Source organism: Myotis myotis, unplaced genomic scaffold (genome assembly GCF_014108235.1).
Source record: "Myotis myotis isolate mMyoMyo1 unplaced genomic scaffold, mMyoMyo1.p scaffold_m19_p_20, whole genome shotgun sequence".
NCBI lineage: Eukaryota > Metazoa > Chordata > Mammalia > Chiroptera > Vespertilionidae > Myotis > Myotis myotis.
In genome coordinates, this window is record NW_023416325.1 from 3,424,474 (window position 1) to 3,441,939 (window position 17,466).

At 49.7% G+C, this 17,466-nt stretch overlaps 1 protein-coding gene across 2 annotated transcripts in view; it reads right to left on the reverse strand.

Moving 5' to 3' along the window:
* MYO18B (myosin XVIIIB) overlaps nt 1–17,466 on the reverse strand; it is a 173,058-nt gene that overhangs the window by 85,239 nt on the left and 70,353 nt on the right. For both annotated transcript variants that reach the window (XM_036354082.1, XM_036354081.1), the window contains exons 23-29: nt 16,594–16,722; nt 14,963–15,106; nt 14,495–14,584; nt 8,830–8,949; nt 8,373–8,481; nt 5,962–6,086; nt 2,205–2,359 (exon numbers count right to left, since the gene is read on the reverse strand). In XM_036354082.1, coding sequence (XP_036209975.1) covers nt 2,205–2,359; nt 5,962–6,086; nt 8,373–8,481; nt 8,830–8,949; nt 14,495–14,584; nt 14,963–15,106; nt 16,594–16,722 — 872 coding nt within the window. The remainder of the gene's footprint in view (nt 1–2,204; nt 2,360–5,961; nt 6,087–8,372; nt 8,482–8,829; nt 8,950–14,494; nt 14,585–14,962; nt 15,107–16,593; nt 16,723–17,466) is intronic.

The following is a 17,466-nucleotide window of genomic DNA, read 5'->3' on the forward strand; positions in this document are numbered from 1 at the left end:
CGCTAGCAGCGTGGAGACATCCCTCCATCCTGGGCCCAGCAAACTAAGGAAGCAGCTGCATCTACAATTTGTTGACACTTCAAGGGAGATGAGGAAGTATTACTAACTTCTAGATCTCTCCCTCACCATTAGATGGAGACTCCCATGGCCCTCACTGGCTTCCTGCTAAAACACGAATCTGCCTCGAAAGAGAAAGGCTGCTATTTGCAATTAGCATCGAAATGTAAATGAACTTCTGCCAAGAGATGGTAGCAGAGTAGAGGGCATCGGAGGAGAGGTGTAAGTCTTGAGAGGAGAAAGCATAAGTATGAAGAAACGGGGACCTTCCGGGGCGGAGGCATCATGGGGAGATTCTTGAGTACCTGGAATGAGGGATTCTGCCCAAGAGGGTGAGGGAAAGAGCAGAAAGATGGAGTTTTCTGGCTGCGTTAACTCCAGGGGCAAACCCTCTCCCCATCAGAGCGGAGGCCCTCCCCAAGGCCTCTCAGAACTGGAGTGGAACCCACAGGTGAGGACCGAGATCATCAGAGCTGGCAGGAACCTGGGGGACGATGGGGTTCACGCCTCTCGGTTTACAGGGGGGCTCTGATGAAGCCATTCTTCAGCACCAGGTGGCCTGCTTAACTGTCCAAGGAGACCTCAGAACAATCAGCGACACTCTAGCCCAGAGAGGAGGTGCCATTTGACACGGCCCCCCAGGAAATCACCAAGTGAGCCATTTCCGCACTGCAAGGGCAAGGTTGAACCAGAGCACCCATGAGAAGATGGGAAAATAAACATATCAATAGGAAGAGAATAAACCTCCCTCATTTGGGGGGGGGAGCAGGCTAACAACCCCCAAAAGATCTTTAGTTTTTAGATGAAGAAGCCAGCTCAGAAAATCTCAAGGTTAAAGAAACAGTTTTTAATGCAGATCAAGTTCAAACGCGATGCCACCCCACGCGAAAATAATTCAGCTCGGCATCTCTGGGAAAAGATCAAAACCACGTCCTGGCATCTCATCCACAGGAACACTCCTGTGTATTTTTATCCTGGGCCCTCTAACAGAGGCTGTGTTTCCTCTATTGGCCTCCTGTGCCATCTCCAGGAGGGTCTGTCCGGCTCAAAATAGGACCCCTGCACACCTCTCCTCTCACTGAGTGAGCAGAACTCAAACACAGCCAGAGGTCCAGGGCCTGAAGCATCGCAGGTGCGGAGGGTCTGCGCTAGGGAGACTGAGTGTGGACCTGGGCCAGTCCAGCCTCCACCACTGGCCAGCTGTGACAGCGTCCCCATGGGAACCAGTGTGCAGCTTCCAGACTGGCGACTTGTTGGTGCGCAAGGTCCAGTCCCTGCCAGAATCATTATCATGATCTGATCATCTAAACCCTAAATGAAAACAGCAGGGACTCAATGTTTTGGCCTCTTCCTCATTCTCATCCCCCGTGGTCAACAACAGGGATAGATGGGAACCAGAATTCAGTCCAATTGGATGAACAAGCTATCATTTAGTCCTCGCCACAGGAGCATTCTCATCCCCCACCTGAGGACTTTATCTGAGACTGAGAAAGGCTGAATGACTTGTCCAAGGTCACACAACTGGGAAAGAGCCCCAGCTGGGACTTGAACCAGGTGGTGGGACCCCAGGTTGAGCTGTCTTCATCCTCCATAGCAAACTCTTCCCTTGATAAATGGGGATGTTGAGGCCCAGAGAGGCCAAGAAAGTTCCCCAAGGTCATGGTCAATTGGTAACAGAGCTGAGGCTGGGTAACAGAAAAGAATCATTTTTTGCTGGATTCTTGGGAGAACCTTACAGGAATAAGGTGTGAGAGCAGGAGAAAAATTTAGGCCAGAACAAGGGAGTCCCATGGATGAGGAGCCCTGACAGAAGTGAGAGAGCCACACCCAGCTGGTGTGGCTCAGTGATTGAGCGTAAACCTATGATCCAGGAGGTCACAGTTCGATTCCCAGTTATGGCATATGCCTGGGTTGCTGGCTTGATCCCCAGTGTGGGACCTGTAGGAGGCAGCCAATCAATGAATCTCTCTCACGATTGATGTTTCTCTCTCTCTCTCTCTTCCTCTCTGAAATCAATAAAAATATATTTTTTGGGGAAAAAAAAAAGAAGTGAGGGGGCTTAGGAGGAGAAGCCTGAGACTCCAAAGATTCCAGCACCCACGCCGCCCCCTGGTGTCCAGGTGACAATGATGAGGAACATGACTCACTTATTTTGCTTCTTCTCAAGCTCGTGGTTTCGGCTTTGCTGGTTCTCCAGCAGGAAGCGGGTGTCCTCCAGGTCACAGGTCAGCCGGTGGCACTTCCTCTTCAGTTGGTGCGCGGACTTCTTGGCCCCCTCGTACGCGCTCTGCAGCTCCCCGAGCTGTGGGAGTAACAGAATGATCACCCCACTCACTTTGAGCAGCTGCTATAATAGGGAGAGAACAGGGGCTGGAGGCAGAGACCCTGTCTCGACCACTCTCTCTCTCTACTTGTCTCCCGAGCCTCAGTTTGCCCAGAGGTAGAATGGGGCAATTCCTTTCATCCCTTGGGGTGGCTTTTTCTATTTCTCAGTAATCCTCCTGCCAACGCTCCCACGGACCCTTTGCATGCCTTGCCTCGACTTCGCAGCCCCTGAAGGCTGTATAACTCAGACCCCATCCGCTGGCATAAGCTGGGGAGCTATGCGAGCCAGGAAGCAGTCAAAACGGCGCAAGGAGAAAATCTAACCGGAAAACCCCAGAGACGGGCTCAAAGGTTAGACCAGCAAAGAGCACTTCAGATGGCCGGCTCACACGGCAACGCACACGCCGGTGCCGACACAGAAGCCAACAGCTCTTGCGTCTTCCTGCAGGAAACACCCTCCCAAATGTCCTAGTTTAGATCTGGGAGAGAAGACGGCTCGGGACGCTCGCTTTGAAGAAATGGCCTCATTAAAGTATTGCTTTAAATAAGCAAAACGCTGAGTTAATGAAGCCTGTAATTCTAAATTCAGTATTTGACGGCAAATGGGATGTTTTCTTATATTCGGCTGCCCGGGAAAGGTTGCAGTATTATTACTTTTTAATGTAGCATGACTACCCCCTTTCCTTGGGGATACTGACCCGGCTTTGTAATTCCTTATTAGAGAACGGGGCTGCTGCCCTGCCCGGGTGTCCTTCTGTGTTTCTACAGCTCAGGATGCCTCCTGGAGGACCGCAAGGCAATGTCCGTGTTGCATGCGAAGAGCAAAACCATCACCACCATGGAGGATAATGAGGCTCGCCGCCGTTGCTTATAAACTGTACGTGGCCTCACCCTGGCCCACCTCTGCAAGGCGATCTCATGACACCTTTCTCCCACAGCAAGGAGATGCATGTAATTAAAGGGCAGGCAAAGGCCTCAGCTCTCATGGTGGCTACCTCTACTGGGGAGACCAAGAAACAAAGCAGATAATTACAATACAATGTGATGAGGCTGCTATTTGGAGAAACAATGCAGGGGCATCCAAGCCCATCTGCACCAGGGAAGGCTTTCTTGAGGGAGTGACCTTTAAGCTGAGATCTTGAAGATATTGGAGATATTGAGGTAAGGAATAGAAAAGGTGCTCTAGGAAGAGGAAACAGTAGATGCAGAGGCTCAAAGTTGAGAAAGAATAACGTATTTTTTGGAGGGAGAAAAAAACAGTGCAGTGGAACAGCTTAGAGAGCCCAGAAGCAGAGCCACTAAATATAGACAAAGGAGCAATGGCGATACAATGGAGAAAAGACAGTCTTTCAACATCTGGTGTCGGAACAACTGGTTTCACATGCAAAGAAATGAATCTAGATACAGGCCTTACAGCCTTCACAAATACTAACTAGAGTGGATTACAGGTCTCAATGTCAAATGCAAAGCTGTAAAACTTCTAGAAGATAACATAGAAGAAAACCTAGATGACACTGGGTTGCGCAATGGCTGTTTAGGTGTGACACCAAAGGTAGGATCCATGAAAGAATTGACAAGCTGGAATTCACTAAAATTAAAAATTCCTGCTCTGTGATAGACACTAACTCTCAAGAGAATGAGAAGACAAGACACAGACTGGATGACATTCTGGAAAAGGCAAAACTACGGAGACAGTAAAAAGATCAGTTGTAGCCAGGGGTTAAGAGAGAGGAATGAATGGTAGAACATAGGGGAATTTCAGGGCAGTGAAACTATTTTGTATGAAACTACAATGGTGAATACATGTCATTACATACTGGCCCCAACCCAAACAATATACACCACCAAGAGGGAACCCTAATGTAAACTATGGAGTTCGGATGATGATGACGACATGCCATGCAGGTCCATTAACTGTAACAAATGCACCTCTGGTGGGGGATGTTGATAGTAGGGGGAAAGTACATGTGAAATTCGTACCTTCCTCTCGGTTTTGCTGTGAATCAAACACCGAGTGTGGTGCTGAAGCTGGCTTATACCAACCTATGAGAGCTGATTCTGCACGTCTCTTCCCAATTCTACATTCAGTGACAACACAATGTTAACGTGAAATCAGCCACGGTGGGAGAATTTACACCACAGACATTGGCCATTGGCAAATGCTATACATTAGAAGCTTGTTTGCTTATTTTCAGGGAACTGATTTACCAGCATACCACTGGGTAAAGTGTAGACTGGTTAGAATACAGATTCAGGGTGGAGACAATGCAAGACAGGCAAAGAGGCTCAACTATCATTACATTCCTAAGGGCAAACTGCACTTCCCGAATATCAGAAATGCAGAGGACACAAGACCAGAGCAATCACGGTACATGCTGATATTACAGCAGCCAGGTGGAGGACAGGGCGGTGGACAGATCCAGAAATATCCCGAAGGTAACAGGCTGTATTGGAATGCCTGGACAGACACACAAGGCAAGGCCTTGAGGGCAAAGTGGGAAGTTGGGAGTAAAGACCCTGGTATTAACTCAGGACGCTCAAAGAGCTGCACCTCAGTGAGAAGGGTGATGAACATTCCACCTACCGGCCCGTAAGGTGGTCAGAAAGCTTCCTGCCACTCTGGCTGTGGGTGGAGGAGAAAGTATTCTGGTAAGAAATCAAAACCCCAGGTCTGGACCTCATGTGGGTTTAGCGCTCAAACTGACACTCTGCACAGGTTGCAAAATTCTGAAACTGAGAATTTAGTGTAATCTCAGGAGCTGGTCAGAAGGCAGTGCAGGTGGGCTTCTTCTAAAGGAACACGTGCACAGCCCTGTAAGCAAGACTCCCCTGAATCAATACAAAGCTTTAAAAATGAAAAATAAGATCAACTCACAACAACAACAAAAAACAGCGAAACACACACACACACACACACACAGTTAGCATGAGTCAGAAGGAAAAAAACAGAACATTCCACAGTGCAGACCGCCTGAGCTACTGTGATGGGTGTAGAGGAACACGTGGAAAGATGAGCTCACAATAAAAAATTATGAGATGCACAAGGGAGCAACCCACCATGAGAGTCAGCATCACCGTGATAACCGAACACTCTGAAAGAGGCTCTGAAAGGTCCTTTGGCTGCAGTGTGGCAGGCGGCTGCGGGGAGAGGCTGGAGGTAAGGGGACCAGTTAGGAGGCGGCTGGGCTGGTCCAGATGAGAGATGGAGGTGGCAAGATTAGAGGCGATGGGAATGGATAGAATTTGACGATGATAACAGAATATTACAATCATTTTACTGATGAGAAATCTGAGGCTCAGGGTGTCATTTCCACAAGGGCAAGGCAGAAATGAGACTTGACATCGTGAGTGAAAGTTCATGCTCTTTATCACACAGAGGATTCTTTCCCAGAGCAGAACACCCGCAGGCAGAGAAAATGCTTTCCATATCCCACAGTGACCAGCATCTGTATTAACAGTGAAAGTGGGAAGACACGAGGGGTCGGTGGCCTCATTCTCCCTGCCCACCTTGAGTCGTGGAGGTAAGAGCCTTCCCACTCTCTGATGCCTTTGGGATGCAGACTATCTGCTCCCTCTTACCTGCTGCTCCAGCTCCTTCCTGGACGTCAGTTCTGAGTCCAGCCTCTCCTCGAACTGCTGCAGGCGCTTTCTGAGGAACCCGTTCTCCATCTGGGCACAGTCGAAGCGCATTTGCCACTCGTCCGCTGTTGAACAGAGTCAGGGAGGCCGGGTGGAAGGCTAGGTGAGTGGGGGTGGTTCGTGTCCACTTGTTTAGCTTTTTGTACACAATTTCACCGTGTGAACAGAGTTCCTGAGGCCTGACCTGGGACCTCCGGTTAGGAAATCTTGCTCTAAGTCCAAACTTAAAAACACACACACAAAAATACATGCGTCCTCTAGGCAGCCTGTGCTGACCACTTCCAGTTGCCTAATGTCATTGAACCCTCACTATTCTAAGCTCAGTTGTTTCATTCGGTACAATTTCTCCACACATGCACACATACCTTTCTTTAAAAAAATCCCAGGGTAGGGGAGATATTTCAATCATTTGCGGATCCCCAGGACCCTCTGGAACAGCTCCCTACACACACGAGGGTCCCATGTTGATACAAGTTCACCAACTAGAACTGTCCAACTGGACAACTGGCCAGTGGTTTACCTGACCTCCCCATGGACTCTGCAAGTTTCTTGAAAGCAGGACCCAACTACAATTCTAAAGTGTCCAGCTCAATGCTGGGCGCATGCCCTAAAAGTTCCCTTTAAATACCCCATCGCACATGGAGGAAAACAAAGATGCTTTCAATCATCTCTGCTCAGGCTCGATCCGTGGCGGAGGCTGTGGTGGCACTGCGGTGATGCCAGGCAAGTGTTTTATGGCTTCCTCCAACTTCCCTACATTTCAGAAATGTTCTGTAATGAGTATGTATGACTTTCATAACGAAAAACAAAATATTTGTGGGCTGGCTTCCTGGAAATGAGCACACAGAGCTGAGAGCCCATATAACATCGTGACTAATGGGCTCATGAGCTAAGCACATCTCCCCTCTCATCGACGCCCATCTCTCTCCACAGGAAAACAAACTGGGGGGAGGGGGTACCATTTAGACATAAATCACAGCCGGGGTGGAAATGCAGCCAACGCTCCTCTGGGGAAAGCGTGCTGTCCCCACTGCTGGTTCTGTGCAAACGCCTCCGCCACGCCCAGCGTGTTCCCTACCTAGCTGGGTCTCCGTATCAGAGAATCTCAAACTCCTGAGTATTAACCTCTCTGGTAAGTGCCTGCCCTGAGGGTAGCCGGGATGAGAGGAGAACAAGAGGAGGAGAAAGCCTTGCCTCTTCTCACCGCCTCCAGCCCTCCGTTCCCCAGTGTCCCTGACGTTTCTAGGGCATAAACTCTCTAGGGGCATGGAAGGAATGATGCCAGCGTTTTATAAAGCCGATAGACACACTGGGCATCCGTCTCACCTAACTCGCTCAGACGGGGGAGAGGAGCTGACAGAGATGTCACCAAGCCCGTCCAACCATGGCACGCGAGTCTCCAGGCAGCCGAGTCAGGCGGCACCCCCAGGAGTTCCTGGCTCTGCTGAGCACATCTGTCCTGGGGCGATTCGGGGTCCTCTCACCTGCTCTGCCATCGCCCAGCAACTGCTGAGCGCCTGACACTGCTTTTAAATGGGGGGAGGAGTACCTTCTGCCCACAGGTTGGGACCACAGATAACGATCCCACTATTAGTACAAATAGTAATGATCAAGTAACTAACAGCTATCCAGCACACGGCTAAACACTATTAGTCATCGAAGACTACGTGCATTTGAAAATGGAAAGACACAACTTCTATGCCCAGAGCCACTCATCTAATAAGAGATAGAATCTAGATTTAAATCCAGAAGTGCCGTTTCATAGATGCCACTTTTAACCACTGAAATGCCTTCCTCAAAATTTATATGAAAAGTATTCACATATATAGAAAGGGGCCTTACCGTAGAGCCACTATTTATTTAAACCGCTACTTGCATTATTACTAAAGGGCACCTGCCACATGGAGGGTCATTATTTGGGATACTGTTGGGTTACCTGTTTAATGTCTGCCTGGCCCGCTAAGCTGTAAGCGCCTAGAGGGCCAGGTGAGTTTGCTCTGTCAGAGTCTCCACCCCTAACACAGTGTCTAGTGAAGGGGTTCTCAACCTGTGGGTCGCGACCCCTTTGGTCGTGGAATGACCCTTTCACAGGGGTCGCCTAAGACCATCCTGCATATCAGATATTTACATTAAGATTCATAACAGTAGCAACATTACAGTTATGAAGGAGCAACGAAAATAATTTTATGGTTGGGTCACAATATCAGGAACTGTATTTAAAGGGCCAGAAGGTTGAGAACCACTGGTAGTGCAAAGTAAGTCCTTCACGTGTGTGTATGAATGGATGGATGGATGGATGAAATAAAAGGACAGCCACTAGCATCTACTTGCAAGGGCTCCAACCTGCTCACCTCCTCCAGGGTGACTCCTCTCCAAGTCATTCAACTGGATTTTCTGCTGGGCTTCTTGCAGCTGCTTCTCTACTTCTCCCAGATTCTGCTGGACTTGCTCGCACTTGCCCTGGAAGAAAAGCCTCAAGGGTTCCCACTGCGGCTGGACAGAGACCTGGGCTGGCCGACGCACCCATGGCACCTCCCTCACCAGACGGGCCATTCCCTGCACAGTCCTCACCACGGAGCCTCCACAGCCAGGGACCACCCCATGCTCACCCAGGGCACCTCCAAGGCCAAACCACAGTAAGACCCAAATGTCCTACAGGACCTCGAGCATGAGAGCATGTCTTACTTAGGCTTCCTGTTCCCAGGTGTGAGCACAGGGGGACAGGCCCACGCACTCCCAGCCAGCCTGTGTACACACACACACACACACGCGCGCGCGCACACACACCTGCCACCCATGACCACTCACCTTCAGCTCCTGAACCTCCCGGAAGGCCCGCAGCCGCTCGGCCCGCTCGCTCTCCAGCACCTGGCAGGCCACGTCCCCTTTGAAGCGCTCGTCGGCAAGCTCTGTGGTCAAGTCAGCGATCTGGAGTGAAGAGTGTTAGAGCCGTGTCACTCGGGGGGGCCACCCACACTTCTCCCCCCACACCCACTCCACAGAACTTAGAAACAAAGCAAAAAGGAGGCTTAAGGGGAGCGTTTTAAAATCACACAACAAATAAGTGGCAGAGCTGGGACTTGAACCCAGATCCAAGTAATCGGCACCAGTTAGTGAAAGAGAAGCGCTCCCAGGATGCTTTTGGCTGGCTGTGGATCAGGACTTCCTTTTGCTATTCCTTACCCGGCTGTCTTTGTTTATTATTATTATTATTATTATTATTATCATCATCATCATTATTATTATTACCCTGCTGTCTTTAAAGTGTTCTGGGGAAACACTTGCATTGCAATGATCTGGGATGGTTGCTAAAATGCAAATTCCAGGATTCTTGTATCCCCCAAACGAATTTATCTGCAGTGGGACCCAGGGATCTGAACTTCAACACATCCAGGGTGATTCTTAAGCATAACAAAGTTCGAGAATTATCACCATATAAACTGCTAGGATCTCCTCCTAATCCTGCCTCCCCCTGGGCTTCAGGCGGGTCAGCTTTGCGTATGGGCACCCTGACGTGTTGGAGCTGGACAAGGGGTCACTTGCAATGGGCCAGTGCAATCGAGGAACGCCCCAGATCATGCTCCTAACCCCACCCCTTGTCCCTGCGATCAGCATTGATCTCAAACACCAGGACTGTGTTCTCTCCTCCTCAGTCAATTAGTGTGAAATCTAATTTGTACTAATCGGCCTGAGCAAAGGGAGCACAAAATTAATTTAATGCATTAATTTTGTGTTCCACAAACCCCAGTCTGGAGTCCAGAGGACAATTAGTCTTTTCAAATTGGAGGAAATGACAGGTGCTCTTCACAGAGGCAAGTAGCCCCTGACCGTCCCCGGTCCCCACAAATCCCCCCTCTTCCCACATTTAAGGGCCCACGGGCTTTGTCCATGAGGGGAGGGGTGGGCCCAGAGCTATTGGGCAAATGCAAAAGGAGCACCCGTGTAACAATGGGGAGAGCCTGGCTAGCAAGCCCCGAAGGGTCCTTGCAGATCACTCAAGGACCAATTAACTGGAAATTATTCTCAAATCTCCCTGCATCCCTTGGCTAAAGGGAACCTGTGCAGACCCCCCAGCGGAAGGGAAGCCCCATCCCCGTCAACCTGAGAAACTCGAAAACCCTCCTCCAAGAAGCCCTCCCTAACCCTGCTCCCAGTCTGGGTAGATGCTCCTCCCCTCTCACAGCCTGTCTGGAGTCAGCCAGACCTGGGTTCAAATCCCAGCTCTGCCACTCAAAAGCTGTGTGATATTGGACAAATCGTTTTATCTCTCTGAGCTTCTCTTTCCTCATCTAAATGTGGGGGTACTAACACTTTCCTCACAGTCTGATTTGAAGGTAAATCTAGATAATGTGGGTAAAGGATGGATCATAGCACCTGGCACAGACACAGTGCTCATTAAATGTTACTTTATTAAATTCGGCATTATCCCATTCATTCATTCAATTGGCACTGAATGCTTTGAGAGGCAAAGTAATAGCTAAGATGTATCATTATCTTCAAGGAACTCAAGTCTGCTGCGGGGAGCTTGGTAAGAATTCAAATACATATTAGAAATAGTGGTGATGCGTGAAGGCTTGAAATTTGTAGTAACTACTTTATATGCACCCCTTCACCACAACCTTAGGGAGAAGAATTCATAACTGGTACTATCACCATTTTACTAATGACCCAGAGGCTCGGGGACCGGGAGAATTTTCCCACAATCCCACAACAATAGGTGCAAAGCCAGCTGTCCTGATTGACTGTCCACTGCTTCACCAGATACGCCAGCTCAGGTTGCCCGTCGTGCCCATACCTGACCTGGCACAGTTCCCCACTCCTTTGTTCACGTTGCGAGGTAGGTAGGAAAGAGATCATGGCTCTAATGTTTATATGGGGAAACTGAGGCACGCAGAAGGAACAATCCATTGTGGTCATCTGTGAATACACCCACAGGTTATGGCCATAGAACCTCCATGGCCTGTCTGCTGGAAATACACCCTCCCAGCAGTGAAGGCCCAAGAGGCCCTGGCATCTTGAGTCAGACAGGAAACCAGGTGTCTCACTCCCCCAGGGACTAGGGAGCACCACATCTGTCCCCACAGAGGCGCAGGGCTGTGGCCGAGCCCGGGGCTGCGAGTCAGAAGACCTGGGAGACGATCTAGGCTCAGGAACCACTGGGTCCCGTGACCCTAGCACCACCCTCCCCACCCTGGAGATAAGCTCTAGCTACACTCCCGACCACCAGGACCACACCTCCGCAGCGCTGTGCAAGTGAACTTTCCCACCAACATCTGCAGCCCCTGCTGGACCTGCTGGATTCGCCCAGCAATTCCTCACCAAAAAGGGCCACGGCTCAGACTAATGAGGGCAGGCGCTGGACTGCACGGGCCTCAGTCTTCTGCCATAAATACGCTCCTGGGAAACACCTAAAATATCTTGCAGGGAGAGAAGAAGACACGCCTCCCTCATACACCCTCAGGAGCTCCCGCAGCCTTGGAGGTGAAGACGGGCCGCTTTCCTGAGAAATTCACAAGCCCCGCTCGGCACCGAGGCCGGCCGTGCGCGCCTGAGGAATATTTATCGCCAGCCTCTCCTCATCTCCTCTCTGCTCCTTTGCAAATGAAGCACTTAAATCATTTTGCAATAATGTTGTTTTTTAATAAGCCTCGTCTAACGGAGTTTCCAATGATGAAGCACAACATGCTTCGGGGAAGTTTCTATTGACTGTTTGCCCTCCTACTGAGACCAGGGGATGGGGCGCAGAGCCTGTGAACGGGGTCGGGGTGCCCTCATGACACATGGCCCTTCGGGGGTGTCTGCTCCCCAGCTGCTAACAGAAAGTTGCCAAAAGAAAACAGAACCCCATGCACGAGGGAGATACCTTTCATCTGTTCTCTAGTCTAGTGTTTCTCAAAGTGTGGTCCGCGGACCAGCAGGCTCAGCAGCACATAAGGGCTTAGGAATGGAGAAGGCCCAGGGAGGAATGGAGAAGGCCCAGGGAGGAATGGAGAAGGCCCAGGGCCTCCCACACCCACTCACTCAGGATCTCGAAGGCGGGGGTCCAGCAATCTATATTCTAACACGTCCTTCAGGGGGTTCTGGTCCACTTTCAAGTATGGGAACCACGGCTCTAATGCAGCCAGACACCCCTCCCCACTACCCCCCTCGCCCACCCTCCCACCACTGCACCGCGTCGGGAACAGCTCGGGCTTGTTGAAGCAGCAGGGAAGGACCCCTCCACCACAATTCCCTCCTGGATCTTGGGAGGTGGGGAAGCTACAGGGTTAACAGTGATTCTGAAGCTCCTGCAAGTGCCAAAGCAACCAGCATCAATCAACAGTAGCTTTTGGGAGGGGAGGGAAGGGAACCACATCCCTTTCTTCAAATAAAATGCTACTCAGGTCCCCACACACTACATTTCGCCAAATCTGAGCTGCCATTGATTATAAGATGCACAATTATAGAACCTCAGAAAAGAAAGTGCTGCCAATTTTTGATGTAATATTCCACTGATTTTTAAGATGCATCCCAATTCCAGAGATGTATAGAGGTGGAAATAATGTGCATCTGAGAATCAATAAAATATAGACTAAAACCAAAAAAGTGCATCTACTGTCATTGATGCAGGTTTGGGGGTTCTGGAGCCCTTTGATCTCTTCCTTGCCTGTCGACAGTTTTGAAGAGATGGGGGCTTCAGAAAATACACCTTCAAATTACTGCATCAAAAACATCTAGCCACGGAATGGAAAAAAAGATCTGGGCTGCATCTATCCAACAACTGAACTTGTATCCACAAGATATGAAGAACTGCTACAAATCAATAAGAAAAACAGCAGAAAAGGCTTGAAAGATCACTTTGCCAAAGAAGACAGCCAGAAAGTTGCACACACACACACACACACAAATTGCTAAATGAAAAGACAGACACCACCAAGTGCCGGTAATGATATGGAGCAACTGGAACTCTCAACTGTTGCTGTGGGTGTGTAAATTGATACAAACACTTTAGCAAACTGCCTGGCAGTATCTATTAAAACTGAACATAGAAATAACTTAAAACCCAGCAATTCCACTCCTAGGTCTATTCCCAACAGAAAGGTACAACAGGGGCGTCAAAACGCAGGTGCAAGAATGTTCTCAGCAGGCTTATTCATCATAGTTCAAAACTGGAAACAACCAAATGTTCATTTCGTTTACATATTACTTCCAAATAGTCAAATGTATCACTTACCCCTGAGATTTGTGCTTTTTTGAATTGTTTACGATTAAAGAATTCCCTTTGGAGCCAGATAACATGAGTTTCAATCTCAGGTCTACACTTGCTGGATAAATAGTGATCTATATACATAATGGAATACTATGTAGCAATTAGAATAAATGATACACAATCATTTATGACAACGTGAATGGATGTCACAAACATAAATGTCAGATGAAAGGAAGCAGACACAAATGAGTATCCACATTTGACTGCATTTAGGTAAAGTTCAAAAACAGAAGAAAACTAATCTTTAGTGTTAGAAGTCAGTTAGAAGTCAGTTAGAAGTCAGAGCTGAGAATGATCTGTGTGTCAGTCTGGGTGCTGCCTGCACTGACTGGTGAGCTCACTTTGTAAAAACGCATGGAGTCGTAACCTTAGGATGTGTGCACTTATGTGTATGTTGGACCTTAATATAACGTTTCAGGACAAGGAGGAAGAGGAGGGAGAACAGGGAGAAGAGGAATGGAAAGGAGTTGGGAAGGAGGAGGCAAAAATATAACACTCAGTTATCCAATGTGAGATCGAGTTACACTCCCGCCAGCAGCTTTTAAAAGTTCCTGCTGCTACACACCCTTGCCAACACTTGGCTACAGGAGACTTTAGATTTTGCCCCTCTGAAGTGTGAAATGGTACCTCTCGTGGCTCTGATTTGCATTTCCTGATTGCTAGTTAGGTTGAGCATCTTTTCATGAGCTCATTGGCTATTTGAATTCCTGAACATTTGAACTTCTGAAACTCTTGGGTACTGCAGATTCCTATTTTTTTACCCACTTTTCTCCTGTTGGAGTGAGTTGCCTTTCTCCAATGACTTGAGGAGCTTCTCTACATATTCTGGATACTCTTTGCCAGTTATACATGTTGCAAATTTCATTTCCATGTTTGTAATGTGTCATCATTTTATACTTCGGTAAACAGAAGTTCATTTTTTACTTTAAAATAGTCAAATTTACAATTTTATCCCTGTGATTTGTGCTTTTCAGACTTAAGAAATTCTTCCCTTTGGAGCCAGATGACACGGGTTTGAATCTTAGGTCTACACTTGCTTGTTGTGTAGGCTCGGGAAGATACTTAATACCCCTGGGCCTCAGTTTCCTCCTCTCTAAAATGGGGACAGTAACAGCATGCACCTCACACACTTATTCTGAAAAGGTTTGCAAAGCACTTAGTGCAGTGCCAGGCGCATCACCATCTCCCCCTCAGCAGACCTCACCCTGCACAGGGATGGGGTACCTTGCTCTCTAGCAGGTCTGTGTTCTGCCGGAGTTCATTCCGAGACTTCTCTGATTTTTCTAGCTTCTGTCGCAGAGTTGTAAGCTCCGCCTACAAAAAACAAACACCATAAGAGAAGTCACTGGGGACCAGAGGCATCGGTTCCAGGAGTGTCAAGGCTGGGGACAGAGTGGGTGATTCAGCAGCCCATCTGCATGACGCTTCTACAAGGGACCCTTCCATGCACCCCTGGGTAGTAAGGGTGCATTTACCCAGCACCCAGGAGCCTAGAGAGGAGCTGGGCGTGGATGGATGGCGGTCAGTGCTGACGGGAGCAGAGGGCTATCTGGGAGGAGGCAGCCAGGGCTGTGGGTGGAGCATCCCTGGCTTAAGAACGTTCAGAAATGGGGGTACTGGGTGAGATGCAAGCACCAAGATGGGGTGTGGGTGGGAGTAGCTACCCGGTGCCCTCTCTGCAGGCGGACCAACCTCCTTGGCGCGAAGCTGCTCGTCCCCGATGGTGGCACTCAGCAGCGGCCGGAGGGAGCCGAGGAGCTGCCACCACGGCCAGTCCTTGACCGCCAGGAACACAGCCACGTTCTTCTGGATGCACTGTGAGGCCAGGCGACGGATCTGCAGGGAAAGGAGATGGGAAACGGAGGGTCCTTCCCAGCCTGGCGAAGGTGAAGGAATGTGAGGAGGCAGAGGGGGCATGGATGGAGGAAATGGGTTTATATCCTCGTGAAAGGAATTAGATACTTAAAAATAGAAAAAGCTACCACGGAATCAGGCTCTCGGCATCAGGCATTAGGCCGCAGTTTAATCTCGCGTGACCTAATAATTATAACAGGATGAGGAACGGAGAACAGTATACAATGGGTCACATCTTATAATCGGATTAGGTACAAAAGTCACCACACAAGGCAGGAATGATCCTTGAAAATCCCTGAAATTGCCCGATAGAAGCTATGGCCGTGGCTGTGTTGTCAGTTGACATTTAGGGGATAGATATCATTTCAAGTGCATTGAACACGAATGCCATGCTTCTCAAACCTGAGTGCGCGCCAGAATCCCCTGGAGGGTTTCTCAAAGCACAGACGAACTCAGTAGATCTGGGATAGGGCCATTTTACACATAGGGAAACTGAGGCACGGAGAGGTAAAGTCCCGTGCCCAGTGTCAGCTTCTCAGTGGCAGAGTCAGGATTTGAACCCCTGCCGTCTGACTACAGATAGAGCCCGGGCTCTTAGTTAGCCTCTATTCCAAACCATCCCAAGTCCTGAGCTACTTAGGTACAGTGGGCCAGTGGGATTGCCCACAGTATTTTAATTACTAATGTTCTTGCCTTTTTCTGCTTTGGCCAAGAGCATATACTTGAATTTGCAAATTCACATAAGCTGGAGGCACACGTAATGAGACTTCATGCTAGTAGGGGTATAATAGTAACTATTAAACTCATAGCAGCTAGAATTTATTGAGCAGTTACTATGTGCCACATACTGTACTAAGTACACATAATCTCATTTCCCCTTTACCTAGCTACTAAGTGGTGGAGGTAGGATTCGAACATAGGTCTTGCTTGTCCCCAGAGTCAAGCCACCTTCTCTCCATTGTGCAGGCTACAGAGAGAAAACGCAGTCTCTGGGGATCTGTGACGCAGGTGGTCCAGGACTGTGGACTCTAAACTGGCCTCTCTGTCCCAAAGGCCTGAGTGGCTGTGTCCAGCTCATGCCCTATCTGCTGACCTGTGAAAGGTGGGACACGTTGAAACCATGAACCGACCACAAAGGCTTGGAAACCTCACGGATATGTAGGTCAAGGAGGCATCATTGGTAGTTTGACATCAGTGTCCTAGAAACAACCATGACATCTTGCAGAAGGCCGCTCTGAGTCTCACCACACAGGGTGTGTCTGTGGACAGTAGCATAGGCAGCATGGTGGGAGACATGGGGAGCCCTATGCACACCCAGATCCACTGGATCAGAATCTGCATGTTAACATCGTCCCACGGGGGTTGGTGCCCGAGGCAAGTGTGGGAAGCGTGGGGTTACAGCGCCGGACCAGCACGGATGGTGCTCCTCCGGCATCTCACGCCTCTGCTGGGTGCACGAGGCCTCATACCTTCAGCTTCCTGAACTCCTGGCGCGACAGAAAGCCCTTGCAAGCCGCCTGGAATAAAACGAAGGTGCGGGACACCAGCTTCTCCCGCTGCTTCTCGAGCCTGGAGACCACGCCTGCCTTAAGGAAGACCTGCAAGGAGAGAGAACAGGGGGTGACTTCTCCCTGAATCAGGCTGTCTAAAGCAGGAGGCGGTTGCCACGCAGACCCCAGTCTCCTGCTTCCACCTGAAGTATCAGCAGCTGCCCTTGACTGAGGGTCTAGATTACCAAAGCTTCACGCCTCATGCCTCCTCTCTCTCTTCCTCTAGCCCCCGGTACTCAGAGTGTGGTCCATGCACCAGCAGCATCATTACTGCTGAGACCTTTTAAAAATGCAGAATCCTGGGCCCCACCCCAGGCCTGCTGCATCAGAACCAGCCTCTTGGCGCCATCCCCACGGGATGCAAGCACACGTTCTTTGAAGACCCGCTGCTAAGACAGATCATGCACCAGAATCACCCAAGGAGTGAGGCGAATGCAGATCCCAGGCCTCGCCCAGGAAAGGTGTCAGGCCTGGGAATGTGCACTTTTTAAATAAATGCCGCTAGCCATCTGAGAGAAGTGGTGGCCTTGAAATACTCAGCCTGGCCTTAGAAGAAGGGACAGAGAATGGGAGGGAGGTCCAGGAGGCCCGCCTTGGTCAGGAGAGGATGGGGCCGGCCCGGCGGGTGCCACCCACAGGAGGTGCTCAGGTATCCGGCGGAAAGCAGCCAGATTTCCAGGCCTTGGCTCATCAATAATGGACGAAGGCCTCTGCAGCAGTGGGATCAATGCCTCCCTCCCCGGCACCCCACAGGGCCGCCTTCGAATAGACTACAGGGCATACAAAGCGAGG